General features: G+C 44.2%; 2 protein-coding genes across 3 annotated transcripts; both read right to left on the bottom strand.

Annotated features, from left to right (window-relative positions):
• Window positions 1–2,152: 2,152 nt before the first annotated feature.
• Window positions 2,153–5,744, bottom strand: LOC100277203 (uncharacterized). The gene is made up of 2 exons (NM_001150839.2): window positions 4,875–5,744; window positions 2,153–2,335 (listed from the first exon to the last, which is right to left on the bottom strand). Exons 1-2 carry the CDS (start codon window positions 5,697–5,699, stop codon window positions 2,288–2,290), a joined length of 873 nt encoding a protein of 290 aa, NP_001144311.2. The 5' UTR covers window positions 5,700–5,744; the 3' UTR covers window positions 2,153–2,287.
• A 597-nt stretch (window positions 5,745–6,341) lies between these two features.
• LOC103651655 (uncharacterized) lies at window positions 6,342–16,660 on the bottom strand. 2 transcript variants are annotated; one of them, XM_020550624.3, is made up of 12 exons: window positions 16,542–16,660; window positions 16,202–16,355; window positions 14,205–14,382; window positions 10,544–10,725; window positions 9,676–10,452; window positions 9,509–9,565; window positions 8,552–8,909; window positions 8,264–8,463; window positions 7,896–7,972; window positions 7,552–7,653; window positions 7,190–7,385; window positions 6,342–6,836 (listed from the first exon to the last, which is right to left on the bottom strand). In XM_020550624.3, the coding sequence occupies exons 3-12, from the start codon at window positions 14,362–14,364 to the stop codon at window positions 6,747–6,749; spliced, it is 2,199 nt and encodes a 732-aa protein (XP_020406213.1). In that variant the 5' UTR covers window positions 14,365–14,382; window positions 16,202–16,355; window positions 16,542–16,660; the 3' UTR covers window positions 6,342–6,746. The 2 variants fall into 2 exon arrangements, with proteins under 2 accessions (XP_020406213.1, XP_008675560.1); XM_008677338.3 differs by lacking the exons at window positions 16,202–16,355; window positions 16,542–16,660 and adding an exon at window positions 15,406–15,696.
• Window positions 16,661–18,082: the final 1,422 nt, after the last annotated feature.

Genomic DNA, 18,082 nt, shown 5'->3' with positions numbered 1-18,082 from the left:
ACCAATCAGTGGAACTGAATCCATCGATCTCAATCAGATAAGGGGAGAGGGGAGGGGTGGCGTCTTCTCGTCTCGTCCCTGTCGTCCGATCCCAACCTCCACGTCTCAAACCACACCTCTGCAATATAGATGACCAAACGGTGGCCCGACGCCCGCGGACCGCAGCTCCGCCGCAGGCACGGGACGCCAGCCTGATGACCGTGCCGAACCGACCCATTAGGCCGTCGGTTCATTTGGTTAAATCAGCGTAAAATGTTAAAAAAGTGGTGCAGGAGGTGAGGTTTGAACCCATGCCCTGATGGAAAAAGTGTAGAAGGCACTAGGCGAAGCCGTCTAACTAGTAGAACATCATGCTCAAGTGTTTTTAATATTGAATATATATATATATATATATATATATATATATATATATATATATATATATATATATATATATATATATATATATATATATATATATATATAATCGTGCCGGGCCGGGCTAACCCTACGGACTGAGGCTACAGTCTAAGCACAACACGACGTTGGTGCCGGGCTAGCCCAGACACTATTAAATAGGTCGGTCTCTATATGGTGGAATTATGTCATTCCATAATATCTTTTCTTTCGGTCAGTCGTTGTGAACTCTCTTCTAATCGCTACCTTCATTGACCATGCTGTACCAAACACATATTGGATGGAGTAAATAATAACATCAATTAGTTAAATAAAAAAAGATTATGCAGATAGCAAAGACAATCAATAGAAAATATTGAGATCTTTTTAATGGATAATTTACGTAAATATTGTTGTGAACCGTTGTGTAACCGACGAGTACATCTATACAGCTACATAGAGGCGTGGGTGTGGGCGTGGCGTCCTCCGGGGGAGGTTCACCGCACCGGCACCATTCTGGTGTACTATCCGTCCGGCGCCGCACCACTTGTCCTTTTGGCGCATTGGCATATAGTACGCAAGTACGTATTGTCCTCTCTCCGCTCTCTCTCTCTCTCTTTCTCGCTCATCACAATAGCTAGCATGTACTTGGCCAGTCCAGTCCCAGTACTGACCTACCCTGATAAGCACTCGCCTTGAGCCTTGGTGGGTGCGTATCTTCCTGGGAAGGTTTTATCTGCCTGCCCTGCCCACAGCAACTCACAGTCCGTGTGCCCATCACCATCGCTCGCAGTCGCAGCTTTTTCAACCCAAAAGTCCGTGTTTCCCGGTGATGTCTCTCTCATCTCTCTCTCTCTCTCTCTCTCTCTCTCTTTTATTTTCCCATCTCCAACAGTCTGTCTGTGTATGTAAAACTCGTCGCATCTCTGGTTGGTTACGTTCCTTGTACCAGGATATAGCTCCACGCTTGTATTTGCACCGGTAATTTGGTTCGTCTAAAATATGATGGTTTATCAAATGATTCTTTCAAGTGCTGAATATTATGTTCTGGTATATATATGATTCTCTCAGCCATGATTACAACTACTTCTGAGAAGCACTTTAGTTTGCGTCCATGCAAGGAGTGAAGGAGCAATGCAGCCAAAGTCACATGAATTTCTCATTGCTTCGAATCTTACCATCCATGGTGTAGTTTGAACTAGTGCCAACTTTGCTTCACATTTACTCAGATTATGAGATAGTTTGTCCTTTCACATGTCAATAACTCAATACGTACTGTTTCTCAATACAAAGCCTGCACTGCACTATTTGCCTATTTGGTGGGTAGCTAGCTTTCCGGAGGTCCAATATCTACTGCAAGTGACGATGCAATGCATATATATGCAATTTAACCAACCTGATATCTTCATGTCCCATCTTTACCCGGTGTCAACCTAAATGTTTAAGCAAATTAATCATCTATTGTTTAACTATTTACCTGCAAATACGAAAGCAGTCCGAATACAAGCGGTAAACAGTAAGGGACGCCAGGATTTACCCCGCGCATTTCATCCTCATGTACAGACATCTTAGGGTGTTTGAATGCATTAGTTAGCTGCTAAAATTAGCCGAGACATCCAAACAGTCTAACTAATAATTTAGCTATTAGCTACTTTTAACAAATTAGGTAATAGTTAGCTAGCTAATCCCACTATCAATTTTTAGCCAACTAACTATCATCTCTAGTGAATTCAAACACCCCCGACAAAAGCACACAACACAAATACACGGCACATGACAAAATAATATTATCAAAAACATGAGTGCGACTTGGAACTACTGATGAACATTCAGATCATCACGAAATCTGCATGACACACCGATAAAACTCAGTCATGATACACACATCGCTAAGACCAAAAGCACTTCGGTCCTACTCCATTCCAGCATATTTATACCTCAGCAGCAGGTTCCTCTTTTCCTATACAAAATAATAAGAACAAAAGTTACGTGAATTGACTTGAGAAAGCAATCGAAGAATGGAGCAATGATTTCAAGTCGCTAGGTCGCCTGGTCAAACCCTGGGACAGACCAGCCGACTAGTCGCGATTAGGCGACGACCAGACTACCTTAGGATCAGAGCAGCAGCAGCCATTAGTTTGGCACTGGCACCGACAGAGGTAAGTCACAAAGACACAGACAGAGTCACGGAACAGAACTACATAGAAGGGGGAGCAGGGGGGATCTTGAGATGATGAGCTCATCTCGTCACTGGTGTTGGAGACAGACAGAGTCACGGAACAGAACTACATAGAAGGGGGAGCAGGGGGGATCTTGAGATGATGAGCTCATCTCGTCACTGGTGTTGGAGACGCCGATGATCTGGAGCAGCCGCCGCCCGCCGGTGATCTAGAGTTATGTACTGGAGCTGTGGAACTGGAGCAGGCAGAGGAGGGGCAACCGGTGGTAGAGGAAAAGGAGCAGAGGGGCAGCTTGGGGCAGAGGAGGAGGGGTAGCCGGCGTCGAGGTCTGTCCGGCAGCCGGCCAATGAGGCAATGAGAAGGGGGCGGCGGCGCGAGGAACCAGGAGGCAGCAGGAGGCAACGCCAAACAGGGAGGCGGCACGTGGGCGGTCAGAAAATAGGAGAGGATGACTGCTGGAAGTTGCAGTAGAAGCCCTAATGGGCCAGTGGCCGCAGCCCATTAGCAGCTCAGCAAATTCCCCTCCTGCAGGTCGCCCACAGGCCCTGGTCGGCCGACTAGTCGCGATTAGGCGACGACTAGTCGGACGATTGAACGACCAGGATACCTAATCGCGTCGCTATACCTAATCGGGCTACAGAAACCGACTAGGCTGACTAATCGCGATTAGTTGGACGACTTGAAAACACTGAAATGGAGTGAAAGGACAGGTATGAATAACCGACGAGCAGATGTCCATGATTCACTCTGTAATGGCTGGGGAAGGGGGCATAGATAAAAAAAAGTGACCAAAGGATAAGGGCTCCCAATTTTTTTATGCAACAGAGGATCAATACTTTCAGTTTTCAGACCAAACCATTAAGAGCATCTCCAAGAAAGGCTCTAAACATGGTCCTATTTTAAATATAGGGCTCAAAACCATAAAACATCCTTCCAACAACGGCCCTATTTTATAAAATTTCATCAAATGATTATAGGGCTCGGTCTCTCGGGTCCTAAATATAGTACACATATACTGGAGCCCTATCATCATTTCCACTTAATCTCCAACCATTTATTTCCTAATATCATGATTTATTTCCTACATAGCATTATTTAAGGCCTGACTATTGGAGTAAACATTTCTTTTGAGACCCTAAATATTCTAAATATGGTCCTATTTCAAATTTTAGGACTCTATTTTAGGGTTTGTTGTTGGAGATGCTCTAATAACAACGTATAGCAGGGAGCAAGCACTTATGGTAGTTTAAGAATTTGGCACCAGACAGATAAAGCCCTAAGAAGCCCCAGCTTATGAGGTAATTTTCACAGGGTCCCTACTGTAAACAGTGCTGCCAATATGTAACGAACAAACCATATAGAAACAAGTACGGAGTCTGAAACCACATAAATAGGCCTTTACCATTTTGTCGATCTTTGCTCCTCAACTCACTATCTACTGCATTTGCTTGTCGCGAAGAAAAGCAGCAAGCCTAAAACTTCACAGGAGTTACTTTAGCAAAACCCCAATCGCCACAACCTCACCAATCATTTTTATGGTGCCGCCCAGCATAGGACATCATCCCATTTTCCAACATTCGAAGCCCCCCTAGGACGGCATACCGTACACAGCCCTATCTGATGATCTCTAGAACACAGTCCACAGGTGGACTGGCTTTGTTGCTGCATTTTGGGTAAACTAACAAGATTGCAAGAGTTATTCCCCGCCAAAGGAAAAGAAAATACAAGAGTTGTGTAATGGTAGTGCTCATTAGCTTGTTACCAGAAACTTTCATACCAATGCACGTGGATGGTTTGAAACAAGGAATGCACGGGAGGGTTCAGTCAATCTGCCTTGAATATTCAGGCAGCTGTTAAATGGAAACAATTGGTATGACATGCTAGTTTAAGGCTTTAGTCAAGTGCAAATATGGATTTGTAGTGACAATCCAACTGTTACAATAATTTTCAAACAGACCAAAGCAACTGAGGGATTTGAAACAACATTTTGTGCCATCCATTTATGGTGAATGCTGAGTGGAACCTAAACTGCCTTGTGTTAAATGGCTGAATCTAACGTTACGACTTACAAGACACTTTAGGCAACCGAAAACCTGGATTATAGTTACAATCAAACCCAGCTAGCCCCCCCCCCCCCCCCCCCAAAAAAAATAGTCCACAATGTACAACTACAATTTCCTGGTGTCCATATCCAACAATGCACAATTCTATCACAAGGTGGTATAAGTGATTAGTAAGCCAATCAATCACACAGAAGCACAGCAGTGCGATGAACATCAACAGTGCAGACAGGAATCACAGGATTTTTTAAAAGCAGACCTGCTCGAGCACACGGAGATTGCTCTTTTCCACCTCCCTGGCGAGCTTCTCCAGCTTGCTGAGCATCCCTGCGTACATGTCATCAATCTCGGCCGCCTGCCCCGCAGCAGCGCCGAGGAGCTCCTGCAGCCTTCCGATCCCAAACCCGTCCACCATTTCATCCACCGCCTTCTGCTCCACGAGGGTGTGAGCGTGCCCAGGCGCCGGAGCCGACGGCAGCCAGGGCATGGGCGACTCGGCGGTGAAGGCGTGGTACTGGTCCCGGAATCCGGGCCCGACGTTGACGATGGCGAGCGAGGCCGGGACGAGGCGGCCGCCGTGGAGGAGGAAGGCGCGGTAGTCGTAGGAGTGGGTGGAGTGGTTGGGGGAGGCGGAGGGGGAGACGAGGATGAGGAGGAGCGGGTGGGCGGAGGCTAGGGTTGCGGAGAGGGAGTGAGCGAGGACGGCCTCGCGCATGGAGGGGCGGAGCGCGGTGCGGCGGCGGGAGGAGAAGAAGCCGATGGGGGCGGGGGCGGAGGCGGGGGCGGGGGAGGAGTGGGGTTGGAAGCGGCCGAGGGAGTCGGAGAGGGATGAGGGGTGGGAGAGGGAGCAGTGGCCGGAGACGGAGATGGAGAGCGCGGGGGCGGGAGGGGCCGCCGCCGCGGCGGCGTCGTCGTAGTCGGAGAGAGCGGCCGGCGGCGCGGGCAGGTGCGAGGCGCGGCCGAAGAGGAGGCCGTCGCAGTCGCCGGCTGCGGCCGCGCAGCGGTGCAGGAGCGCCGCGAGGGCCGCGCCGGAGATGGAGAGCTTGGCCACCGGCGGCGTGGTGGCGCTGTCGCCGAGGGCCATCGGATTCGACGAGATGGTTACTGCGCCGACGATCTGTTACGAGTTACGACAGATACGGGAGAGAAGTCAGCGCAGAGCAGGGCCGCGGTTGCCGGCAGCCAAGCCCTCCTGCTCATTTCCATGGTTTGGGGATGACTCGTGAGTGTGGGTCGGCCGGGCCGAACATTAGCTGGATCGCCTGACCTCCAATCTGGCCCATTTGATTGGGCACGATTTCTCTTGGGCTTGGGATTCTCTAGAGCGTTGTTCTTTACTAGAGATCCATACTATGTTCTGTGCGTGTGGTAAATGAAACCGGGAAGCGGGTGCTTTAACTGTGATTGTTAATGATGAAGATGCTCATGTGGACAGAGGGAGTATTTTCGAAAAGCATCGGATTACCAGTTCCCTGGGCATACTAATACGACATGGTCCCACCGATATGGAATAACTTCTCTGTTGATCACTCAGACAGACCAACATATATTTTTGTGGAATTGAACTGACAAGTCACCTATCGTACACTAAACAAATTCAAGACCCCATCTAGCAGCGACAAGCTCTGTTTCTATGTTATGCGGTGACAAAAAAAAGGAACTACCATAGACTGCATTGTAGAAGCCATTTACAGATCCCTGATAGATAATAAGAAAGTGCAAAGCATGCTTAAGCGCCCTGACAAACAAATTCAGGTAAATGTCACAGGTCCATTTACAGTGCCTTTTTTTGTTTAGGCAAGCTGCTTTAGTAAAAAGCTGGAACCGGAAAGAGAAAAAGCTCAACATACAGAGTCAAATACTTGGATATTCATCCATGGAAGTGTCATCTCTACATCAGTTCAGTACCGATTCACTCATGCATGCATCCACCCACCATCCAGTGTCGGACAACACAAACAGCTCAATGTTTGTTTTACAGTTCGCCGATTCAGAAACTACGAGGTCCATCGTGTCTAGTGTTGTCAGTTCAGGCTAAGCAAGAGCCTTCTTAGTTTTTACCTAATATTAATATATTAGTTTTACCTATTATCAGTCTCCTCATTCTCACTTGGTTTTAAGGCAGTTACAGTCAGAGAACAATCGCTGAGCAGTAGCATCTTCTGCCAATCGACTTCAATCCCGTTGTCATCCAGCCACACCCTTCCTTGTAGTGTTCCACCTGACAAATCGCCACAACACAGATGCTTAACTGTTAGCCACCACATGCTGTACTGACGATTTTATAGAGGAAAAAAAGACAAGGACCAAAACAGGGTACTTAAGTAACCCAAAAAAAATCATGTTCACTTGTTCAGACAAAATGCACTAGACACTGGCATGGTAACAAACAACATATGCAGTTGATGTAGGTGGACCCTTGACAAAAAAAAACAGTTCAGTGACTGCCTCGCTACCATGCCCTGGCAGCTAAATGCAAGACTTTGGATGTATGATTCTTGCTTCCAGCTTATTTGAGTTACTGACAGCCAAATGGACATGCTTAGAAATTTGACAATCGGCGTTGCTACTTACCACATCCAAGATTGTGTCTGCTTCACCTTTCACCCCACCAAAGGTGAATATTGAGCCACCGAGCACAGCTGAAGAATGATATCCTCTGGTGTAGTTCATGGGTTCAACCATCACCCACGATGGCATCCTTGGCTCATACACCTCAACAGTAGACACCATTGCTTTAGCCCTAGTGTCATATCCACCAATCGAGAATCTGGAAGAAAATAAATACGTCATCAAAGGATAGTATACACCCTGATGCACACCTCTCCTTTAATTTTCTGGGCATGTTATATAGCATATATATTTTTCAAAAGGAGCATCCTACATATCTTCAGTTCATTGTTTCAAGATAAAAAGTGAAGAGTTATGTGACTTACATCTTCTCATTAAGAACTGTAAGTGTATGACAGCCCCTTCCTGCACTCATCTTTGGTAGCATTTTCCAGTTAGGCTCCCGAGGATCAAGTCTTTCAGCACAGCTGCCAATACACATCACACAGTTAGCAGAAGAGTTTTCTTGTCCTCCTCTCACTTCAAATATCACTGCCATTAGCAATAGACAATAGGGTAATGAAAAATTACGAAATAATACAATTTATTCAGATTTGCACTAAACCATAGGCCACCACATGTTTGGAGGTTTTATGAGCTGTTGTATTTCCACCAGATCAGAACTAAACCAATCAAAGTACTAAGTACAGGCAGGAAAAAAAAACAGCACCTCAAATATTGAACACCATTGAAGCCACCAACAGCATAAATCGCACCATTTAGTGCTACACCAGCTAGAGCAAAGCGCTGAAAAATAGTGTGCAAAGTCAGCCAAGCTAAGGAGTTAATCATATTATGTGGAGATTTGTGTCTGAAGCAAGTATTTTCACGAAAAGGGTACATGAAATTGAAATGGAACCAGGAACTGGTTTGCTTCACAGCTTCAGTGCAGAATTACAGTTTTCCATGAGTAAATGGTTATTATTTCCCCAAGTTGTTTGTGTCAGGCAAATCTACGCACATACTACTATGTGCTTCAGTAATCTATGAGAAGAAAAGCTTCCAGATTCTAGAACAAAGAATGGTAGAAACTGATACCTTTTCCAGCATAGGTTGATTCTTTATCCACTTTCCATGCACAGGATCAAACATTTCAACATCAGAGAAACACTTGGTTCCATCTCCACCACCAAATGCATAGATTCTCCCGTTGACACTAACCCCAGCAAGGCTCCCCTTGTCACAAGTCAACGATGGGCATGTGGACCAATCATCACGGCTTCGGTCATAACAGTCAACTTCATCCAAAAGATAAATGCAGAATCAGGGCAGTGATTGCAATACAATAGTTCAAGAGGAAAATAAACTTAGAAGCCAAGTAGTAACCTGTATCAAACCAGCAAGCACCATCACCACCACCAAGAACAAATATCTTGCCCTCTAGTGCAACAGTTGAGGAATATGACTTGCCAACAGCCATTGGTTTAAGGGGTGTTAGTATGTCCAATGAAGGGGAAAAAGAGTCTAGTGATGGCAAAGATGAGAAGCCATCAAAACCACCAACTAAATAAATGACATCTTCTGAACCCAAACATTGTTCTACAAACTGGTTAAGTGAATCATCTAGGGTTAAAGGATCTATTTTAGAATTCAATGTCATAACGGTTCCCTTTAGTTCAACAATTCTTTTCAGTAACCTCTCATTCATCCCTTGTAGATGTTTGACTTCTTTGTTGGACCAAGCCTGCATATTGAACATAAATTAGATTTAACCACCAAAACTTTTTTGCCAGGAAATCAGATTTTTCCTAGACTTTGGGTTTGCATCATTTTTCTCTACTTCCCATATATTGAAAGAGTGGACTACATAGGTCGAACAATCGATCATAGAGTATCCTAGCTGAAAGATTGATTAGAAACTAAGCAGATGTGAGGCTGATTTAGAAGCATAATGGAAAATTATTTTTCATTTCATCCTGCCCTACTTCCATATCTTTAGGTAGCCGTGAACCCCCAAAACACTACAAGCATCTTATGGATTCTCCCTGTTAGTGCCACATAACATATTAGCCATTCTATAATGCAAAATTTAGCTATTCCAATCCTACACACATGCAGCTGCAGTCTAGTATCAGCATATAATAATGTGCAAAGATTTACTCAACATAATGTTTCTTACTTATTCTCTTGGTTCCTACATTTTCATGCTAAGCTATCAGAACACCTATTCCAAGTGCAATTTCTGGTTTATTTTTTGCATATAACATTTCCAAAACTTAAGATTGCATGGTTCAGTATAATAGATGCAAATGTTTTCATGAGCTTATATCGTAAAAAGGAGACCTGCTTCTTCTCCATCACCTCTATTCGTCCAGATAACTGTTTCACTGCATCAATCAGCTGCACAAACAAAATCAGTGTGAGAAATTTTGCAATAGACAGATGAACTGAAGTACAAAATAAGGATGGTAAGTTGGGGTGCAGATATCAGCTGAGTTCAAAGTTATAACCTTAGCTTCTGTGCATGATTCAGAGTCCAACAACTGCACCAGCAAATCAGAATGCCCCAGGGACAGTTTATCAACTTCAGAATCTAAGGTTTCTGGCAAATTAGAGCTGCCATCCAGAATTGCATATTTGACCTCTTGGGCATACTCGCAGCTATATGCATCGTTATCCTCAGTTTGGGTAGTATTGGCATAAAAATCAGAATGCCACTGCTGACCAGGAAAAGTGATGCGCCCTTGTAAAACCCGATCAAAGCTAAGCACTTCTGCCTGCTTATCAGGGTACTGTTGTTGCACTTGAACCACCCTATCTGATAGAGCGTAGTCCTCCCTCTCTGTTGGTGTGTACTGACAATCCAGTTCATCGAAACCACCAGAAGATTCATCACCTGAGCCTGCATGTTCCACATCCACATCTCTTGTCCCAACTTCCACAAATGTGTTCTTCTTCACTATGTCTGCATATGACTTGACAACCTTTTCTGATTTGAGGTTATTGTTCCCTTCACACTCTGGTGCCCATCCAGGTGACAACACTAATTCTTTCGCATGCTCGTCAGCTGGTGCTGCAGCAGGGGGCGTCCAGAAACTGTTGGGAGAAGGAGAAGGAGTAAACATATCCATCAAAACACGTGTTTGAGCATGATCCAATTCAAACTTGAAAAAATGAAGCTTCTGGCCAGGGACACCGGGAATTTTCTGGTAGTAATTGGCTATAATTGCATTTCTGAACTGATTCTCTGCTAGCGGAAAACACCACACCTTTACCCGCATTGCAACCTAAACAAATAAAAGGGCGTGAATATAGAAGCCATTTTACTGAGACTGAAAAATAAGATGGCATTCAAAGTACAGACACAAGGGATTGTACCTGGGCAGGATAGCTTGTTTTGCCCTTGCTATCTTGTGACCATGCATTTGATTCAGGACAGAATTTTCCATTCCCTGAAGCTTCGTAAATACCATACAATCTTCGATCATCATAATTGAAGAGGAAGAGAGGTAGTCCTTCCTTAATGTTTCGTACATATGAAATATGTGTTTTTGGCAAGCCTGAAACATGTCACGAATGTTAACTAAGTCAGTGGATCGCTCAACAAGTTGATATTGTTAATTGGCTTGGCTCGATGCCCTCTAGGGGTCACGGACGGTGTTTATATATTGCTAATATATGCGGTTACAGAGAAGAGGGAAGATAGGGATATACATGGATGAGATCGTAATCCACAACTAACCCACCGTGAATCACGGTAGAGAGACACAACTCTCTCTCTAATCTAGGAATAGACGTAACAAATTGCGTTTTCATCTAATACCCCCTCAATCTGGACGTCGTGGAAATAAGTTCAGATTGTTTCTGAAATGCTTGAATGCCGGAGTAGGAAGCGTCTTTGTCATGATGTCGGCCACTTGATCCTTCGACGATATGGTACGTACCTCAAGCTGTTTCATGGCAAGACGCTCTCGGATAAAACGATAATCAATCTCCACATGCTAAAAACTGGTTTTGCCGTGAGATATGTAGCGCCTATGTTATCACACCATAGGCTCGATGGTCATGGAAGAGAAATGCCAATTTCGCGAAGAAGAACCTAAAGCCAGATGATCTTTGTCGTGGCATCAGCGACGAATTTATATTTAGCTTCGGTACTTGACCGGGACACTGTAGCTTGCTTGCGAGGACTCCAGAAAATAAGGTTGCCCCCAAGAAAGACAGTGTACCTACCAGCCCAAATTACGTCGATCATCCAAATTACCAGCCCAATCTGCATCTGAAAAGGCGCTAAGTAACAATGATTCAGTCTTGATAAAACGCAAGCCATAATCAATTGTGTCCTGGAGATAACGAAGAATGTGTTTAACTGCAATCCAATTCACTGAAGTAGGGGCGGCCATATATTGACAAACACAATTTACCGAGAACGAATTATCTGGTTGAGTCAGCGATAGATATTGAAGTGCCCCCACAACACTCCTATACCGAATGGAGTTATCTGGTGATAAAGGTTCTCCATCTGTTAGAGTAATCTTTTCAGCGGGCACCATCGGTGTAACAACAACACTAGCAACAAGCATATTAGTCCGGGAAAGAAGATCATGAATGTACTTGTGTTGTGTTAAGGTGAGACCGTCGATATGATGATGTACTTCAACACCCAAAAAATAGCTCAGGGGTCCAAGATCTTGTACCGCGAAATTATCTCTGAGTTGCCCAAGCAAGCGATCAATGGCCACTGAAGAGGAACTAATGATGATTATATCGCCAACATATATAAGAAAATAGAACTTGATGCCACATTTGTTAAAAAGAAACAGAGATATATCTGCTTTTGAGGTCGAAAAACCCAGGGCAAGTAATGTAGTGCTTAGGCGAGAGAACCATGCACGAGGAGCTTGTTTGAGGCCATACAGTGACTTATCAAGCTTGCAAATATACTCTGGATGAGCGGAATCCTCAAAATCAGATGGTTGCTTCATATAGACGTCTTCATCAAGAAAACCGTGAAGGAAGGCATTTGAATATCGATTTGCCAAATAACCCAACCACAAGAGATAGACAATGATAGAAGAAGTCGAATTGTAGTGAGCTTTACAACTGGACTGAAGGTGTCATCATAATCCACACCATATTGCTGCTTGAATCCTCTAGCAACCAGTCGAACCTTATAGCGATCAACCGAGCCATCAGTTTTAGGCTTTATTTTGAAGACCCATTTGCAATCGACCACATTCAAGCTAGGTCGAGGAGGAACAAGGTGCCAAGTAGCATTTTTAATGAGAGCACAATACTCATCATCCATAGTCCGTCTCCAAAGAGGATCATTAAGAGCAACAATGTGAGTAGGAGCTAAATCAGAGGACCGTACCACAGAGTATGTAACAGTGCCATCTGTGCGTTGCTTGGGCTTGCGAATATTGTGCCGAAGTTTGGTGTTGTACGGGTGTTCAGCAGGGTGAGACACAGGTGCCAGTATTGCATGCTCCTCCGAACTAGAAGCAGGGACCAAATCTGCTGGGACACCAGGTGGTGCCGTCCCAGTCGGAGTGTAGGTAGATGGATTGGCGTCCACTAATGACGGACAAGGCGCAGGATGATTGTCCGCTGAATCCTGAGGCTCTTCCGTTTGAGTGGGAGATGGTACTGGCACCAAGGATTGCGTCGGATCTGTTGCATCCAAAGAAACAATAGGCAAACGAACACGCATAGGATCATAGCTCAACAAAATATTGATTACGTAATGGAGTGTTAGGATCATAGGACAAACGCTGGAAGGGAAAAACATTCTCATCAAAAACAACGTCTCTTGAAATATAGATGCGGCCAGAATTGGGATCAAGACATTTGTACCCCTTATGGAGTGAGCTATAGCCCAAGAACACACACTCCTTAGATCAGAAGGATAGCTTATGCTTGTTGCAGGGCCGAAGATGAGGCCAACAAGCACATCCAAAGACACACAACATAGAATAATTTGGAGAAGTGTGAAAAGACGCTCTAAAGGGCTAGTATTATCGATGACATGAGTAGGCATGCGATTTATTATATAGGTGGCGGTGCGAAAAGCGGCATCCCAAAATTTAATGGGAACATGTGCATGAGCTAAAAGAGCAAGCTCGGTCTCTACAATATGTCGATGTTTCCGTTCGGCCAAGCCGTTTTGCTGGTGTGTGTGAGGACATGAGACGCGATGGGCAATACCCATGGAGCAGAAGAAAGTGTTGTGTATTTTTTTATATTCTCCACCCCAATCAGATTGAATACATTTATCTTTCTATCAAGGAGACGCTCTTGAATACATTTGACGTCTTGGCATCCAGGACGTCGTGAAGCATCTCTTCAGTCATCGACGAGAGGAGTCCGCTCAGGAGATGCTGATCGGTATTGTACCATTGCTCATAGGCAGGATTGGGAACCAGCTCAGCGCCAGTCTGTGTGGCCGCCGCGATTTGTGTCGCCGGTGCGACGAGGGCACCATCAAGGTATCCGATAAGCTTGGAGCTCCGTAGGTATGGAAGCAGCTGCGCACGCCATAGCCATAGCAAGAAGTTGTTTTTGTTGAGCTTGATGGTGACAACGTGGTGGAGGGGAACAGTGGTGGTGGACATGATGGACGGCGCGACAGTTGAGACGACAATAGGGGAGGAGGATATAACAAATTAACAATGGACATGGATCGAGTGATTAAGCCCTTGACTCTGATACCATGTTAATTGACTTGGCTCGATGCCCTTTAGGGGTCACGGCCGATGTTTATATATTGCTGATATATGCGGTTACAGAGAAGAGAGAAGATAGGGATATACATAGATAGGATCGTAATCTACAACTAACCCACCGCGAATCACGGTAGAGAGACGCAACTCTCTCTAATCTAGAAATAGTTGCAACAAATTGTGTTTTTATCTAATAGATATGCTTCGGGAGGCATGGAATGATATACCCCATCACAGGATAAATAAACAAATGCATTTAAGGGGTAGCCTAGTTTTGTTAAAACAAAGGTCGTGATCAAGAGAAATCAAGAGCATACCAAAAAGTTGCCGTGAGTGACACTCTTGAATGGTACTGTTTGTGCAACCAAATATCACGGCTCCAAGGTCCTGTGGTTGGAGGTTTCTTGCAGCAACGGACAGGTTTGTCGGCCTGGTATTTTTTACAACCTGGCTCCACGAGGATTTGCTAGTCACCATTGCACTGACACTGGCAAGCTGAGAAACAAAAGGAAAGGAATAAATGTACTGCACTGTCCAGTTGCATGTTGATGCATGAGTCAAGAAAACGTAACGTTCTTCAGGAACCAGAACTGTTTATGTTTTCTAAACACGAAAGCAAATATCAAATGACAGTAACGCAAATACTGAAATAACATATTACAATTTGGTACTTTCATATCATTTGAGTCAGCTACTCTCACTTGCTGCGTAGTAGTATGTGTTTCAGACTTGTTTCCTCTGATCCATCGTAAGTAAATCACAACAGAAAACATAGCCACATAATGAGGTACGTATATCCAGATATCAAAGTGAACAGATGACCCTTACCGAGAGTCCGAGGCTTTATTTATTTTTTAAATGGCGGTGCAAAATGTTTTGGGAGTGATCCATTGACCATTGTGCACAAGTTAGTGATGATAATAATAATGCAAAAACGAATTTGGATAGTGGGACCACAGCGCGAAATTAATGAAGGCACTGAGCAAGCCAGATGTACATGAAGGCAATAGTGATTGGGCAAAGACGACACATGCGAAATCAATGAAGCGGGTGACGCGCGGGAGGAACCGACTCGATGTTTTACTCGGGGAAGGGAAACGAAACGAAACGAAACCCCCCTCCCCCTCCGTTCAAAAGGGAGCCCGTTCTGTTGACGATCTTTTTTCTTTCAGAATCAATGCCCTGCATAAGTGCATAGATGGCTGAAGGCTACATCGCGTTATCGGGTAGGAGTATGAGGGAAAATCATGCCCTCGCATCATCAGCACACGAACCAATCTGATCATCAGTAACAAGCGCTGGAGCATGATCGATTATCCGTCCGTCGAAGACGCAGAGTGAATAAAAAAACAGAACAGAAAAAGGATCCGAGACCATGCCTGTCAGACTCGACGGAAGGCACTACTAGCTTTACGGGGTTGCGCTGGTCCGCGGATCCAGCGAGGAAGAAAGCGGGGGTAGTAGCAAGCATAGGGGAAGGGAAATGCGGTTGGGGTTTTTGCGTGGTACGGTCCGTACCTTGAAAACCGCTTTGCTTTGGTTGGAGCTGTGGCGGAGGAGTCGAGTGCCAAAGCCCTGCTGTCCCAGGAAGGAAGAGGGTGGAATGCGGCGATCGCGCTGCAGCGGAAGCCCTCGCGGCGGAAGGAAGACGGCGTGGTTGGATGGATACTGCGCTGCCTCTCTTTTCTGTCCTGGCCTCTGCACACTACGCACTACGCCTGCACGGTGAGAACTGAGAAGAGAATGGAAGTGTGGTTGATGAGGAGGGATCGTGAAACTGATTCTGATACGCATAGGTGGTTGTGGTGGGTAGAAAAAACAAATGCTGTTTTTACTGCTCCCAGCATCCCACAGTCCCACCCTTACGGCGTTATGCGTGTGCGTCACCGTGGAGTATGTGCGTATCTTTACATATATGTACACAGTTACATATATTTACTAAAATGTATATTTATTGTCTGATCGGTTGTTGGTTGTTTAATTAATTGTACCTCTTCAAATATATCAAATATATAGAGGGAGATTTAGATCCGTTTCTAGACGTTCTCCAACAACTTCCGCGAGATTAGGGGCCTAAACACGCGAGGAGACCACGAACTCAGGGTCGGACTGTCTGACCGTTAGAACCGTTCCTGAGATTTCAAGGGCCTGGGCAAAAACTTACATAGAGACCCTTTTAACTAATATATATATATATATATATATATATATATATATATATATATATATTATCTTTATTTGCATATATAACAATAATAACAAACAAATGTTGAAAGGGTTGAAAATACTATTAACTAGAATGATAAAAACTTACTTGGCATATTGGATCATCTTATAAAGTTTCTTCGAATATTCCTTGATACAGAGACATCGGTATGCTATCGATATCGTCCAATAACTTCTTCTCAATGCATAATATCGCTAGACCATTCAGCCTCTCTTTGACTCAGTGTTGATCTCAAATAGTTCTATTTAGAAAAACATCTTTTAGCGGATGCAACAATAACAGGCACAGTGAATAAGATTTGATAAGCAATACATGCATTAGGATAACAACCCACATTTCTGATATGCTAAAAAATCTTCGTAGTACATAATGAGTGATCTTGCAAAGTGAATTTCAAAATCTTTAATTTAAAAGTCAGATCAAGTACCTCAACATCAGATGAACCATCGTGAAAGAAAGTGTCTGCAAATTTAGTGCAACACTCTTCAAATTCACTGTCATTTAATGACTACATGGTGCTTGAACTCAATAGAAATCCGAATACACCTTTAAATTCACTGTCAAATTGTTTCTTCCTCATTGGATGACGCTTTACTGAAAATGATGCATCTACAGTCAAATCTTTTGCAATAGCTTTGGCAATATTGAGAGAATTAGAAAACCCCTCAATTCTGTATGTCTCAAAGTATTATATCATACCTTTAATAAGATCCAAAACAGAGTCAAAATACTTTGTCATCATTCTTTGAATAAAATGGCCATTTTCTATCATGTATCTCCCCATTGCATAATTTTCTATGATAACGGGCATAAGAAAAAAAAAGCATTGATGCATCATCTGGAGGGAATTCTAGACCTTCCTCTCTTATGGGCCCTTTCACAGCTAACATATCTCTTGCATTACTATCAAGTCTATCTCAACTTTTTAGATCATAAATATCGTAAGTAAAAAATGGTAGCTCATCAGCATTAGCAGACTCTGTTGCACCCAATAAATTAGTTGAATTCTCAAGGCCACTTACACCGTTATCATCAACATTAGGATCAACATTTCCTCCTTGTTCTTCTTCAGAATTCCCAATGGCAGCCTCTCTTCCTCCACATCAACAATTGCCAATCCATTACTCAAAGCAGTAGAATTATTAGTCTTCAAAAATTTATCCAAAGCTCCTCGCTATGTTCCAATGAATTTATCAAACTGTTTTTTTTCCTTTTTTTTCTCTTCTCACTACCTGATGGATACTTTCTCGATCTTGATGACATAATATAATAAACAATTGTAAATTAAAACAATAGTACATATAACAGATAATTACTATATTACTAAGGAGTAAAAAAATACTTAACTAGAATATTTAATATACAAACCTGATTACCTGAACATGTAGAACAACTGAATATGTGCAGAACTGCAGATCTAGTGGAGTCAGAGAGCAGGCAGCAGCCGACAGGGGCAGGCCGCAGGCGGACGATGTATCACGTCTGCAGTCTAAAGCTCCTCGATGTGTTTCAATGATAAAATGAAGATGAAGAACGAGAATAATTAATAAAATAAATCAAATGATGAATTGGTGATTGAAGAACGAGGAGTGTGAGACATGCACATGGACTCGTGGTCCTGTGGAGATGGCCAAAGAGACGGACCACACAGGTCCGTCCGACCACAGAGGTACTGGGACCAAATTTCTTCAGTAGTGATATGGTCTCCTAGTTTGGTGACTCCATCGCCCGCACCTTCCATCTCGTATGCTGCTTGCCTCGTCCACCTCCCATCCCATCTCGACGTTCTCTTGCTACCGACCGCTCCGATGCGCGTAATGGCCCCTTTTAGGTCGGTCGTGGAGTGTGCGGAGAAGCTAGGCCAACAGGCCTCACATGTGGGCGCGGCTCGGCTATTTCCCTATTTGGTCGTGGGATGGGATTGGTAACATGATGGGCGCACACCACAGCCTGGAAGCTACATTTCTC

This window comes from Zea mays, chromosome 3 (genome assembly GCF_902167145.1).
Source record: "Zea mays cultivar B73 chromosome 3, Zm-B73-REFERENCE-NAM-5.0, whole genome shotgun sequence".
Classification (NCBI taxonomy): Eukaryota; Viridiplantae; Streptophyta; class Magnoliopsida; order Poales; family Poaceae; genus Zea; species Zea mays.
This window is presented reverse-complemented; position numbering and strand designations above follow the sequence as displayed.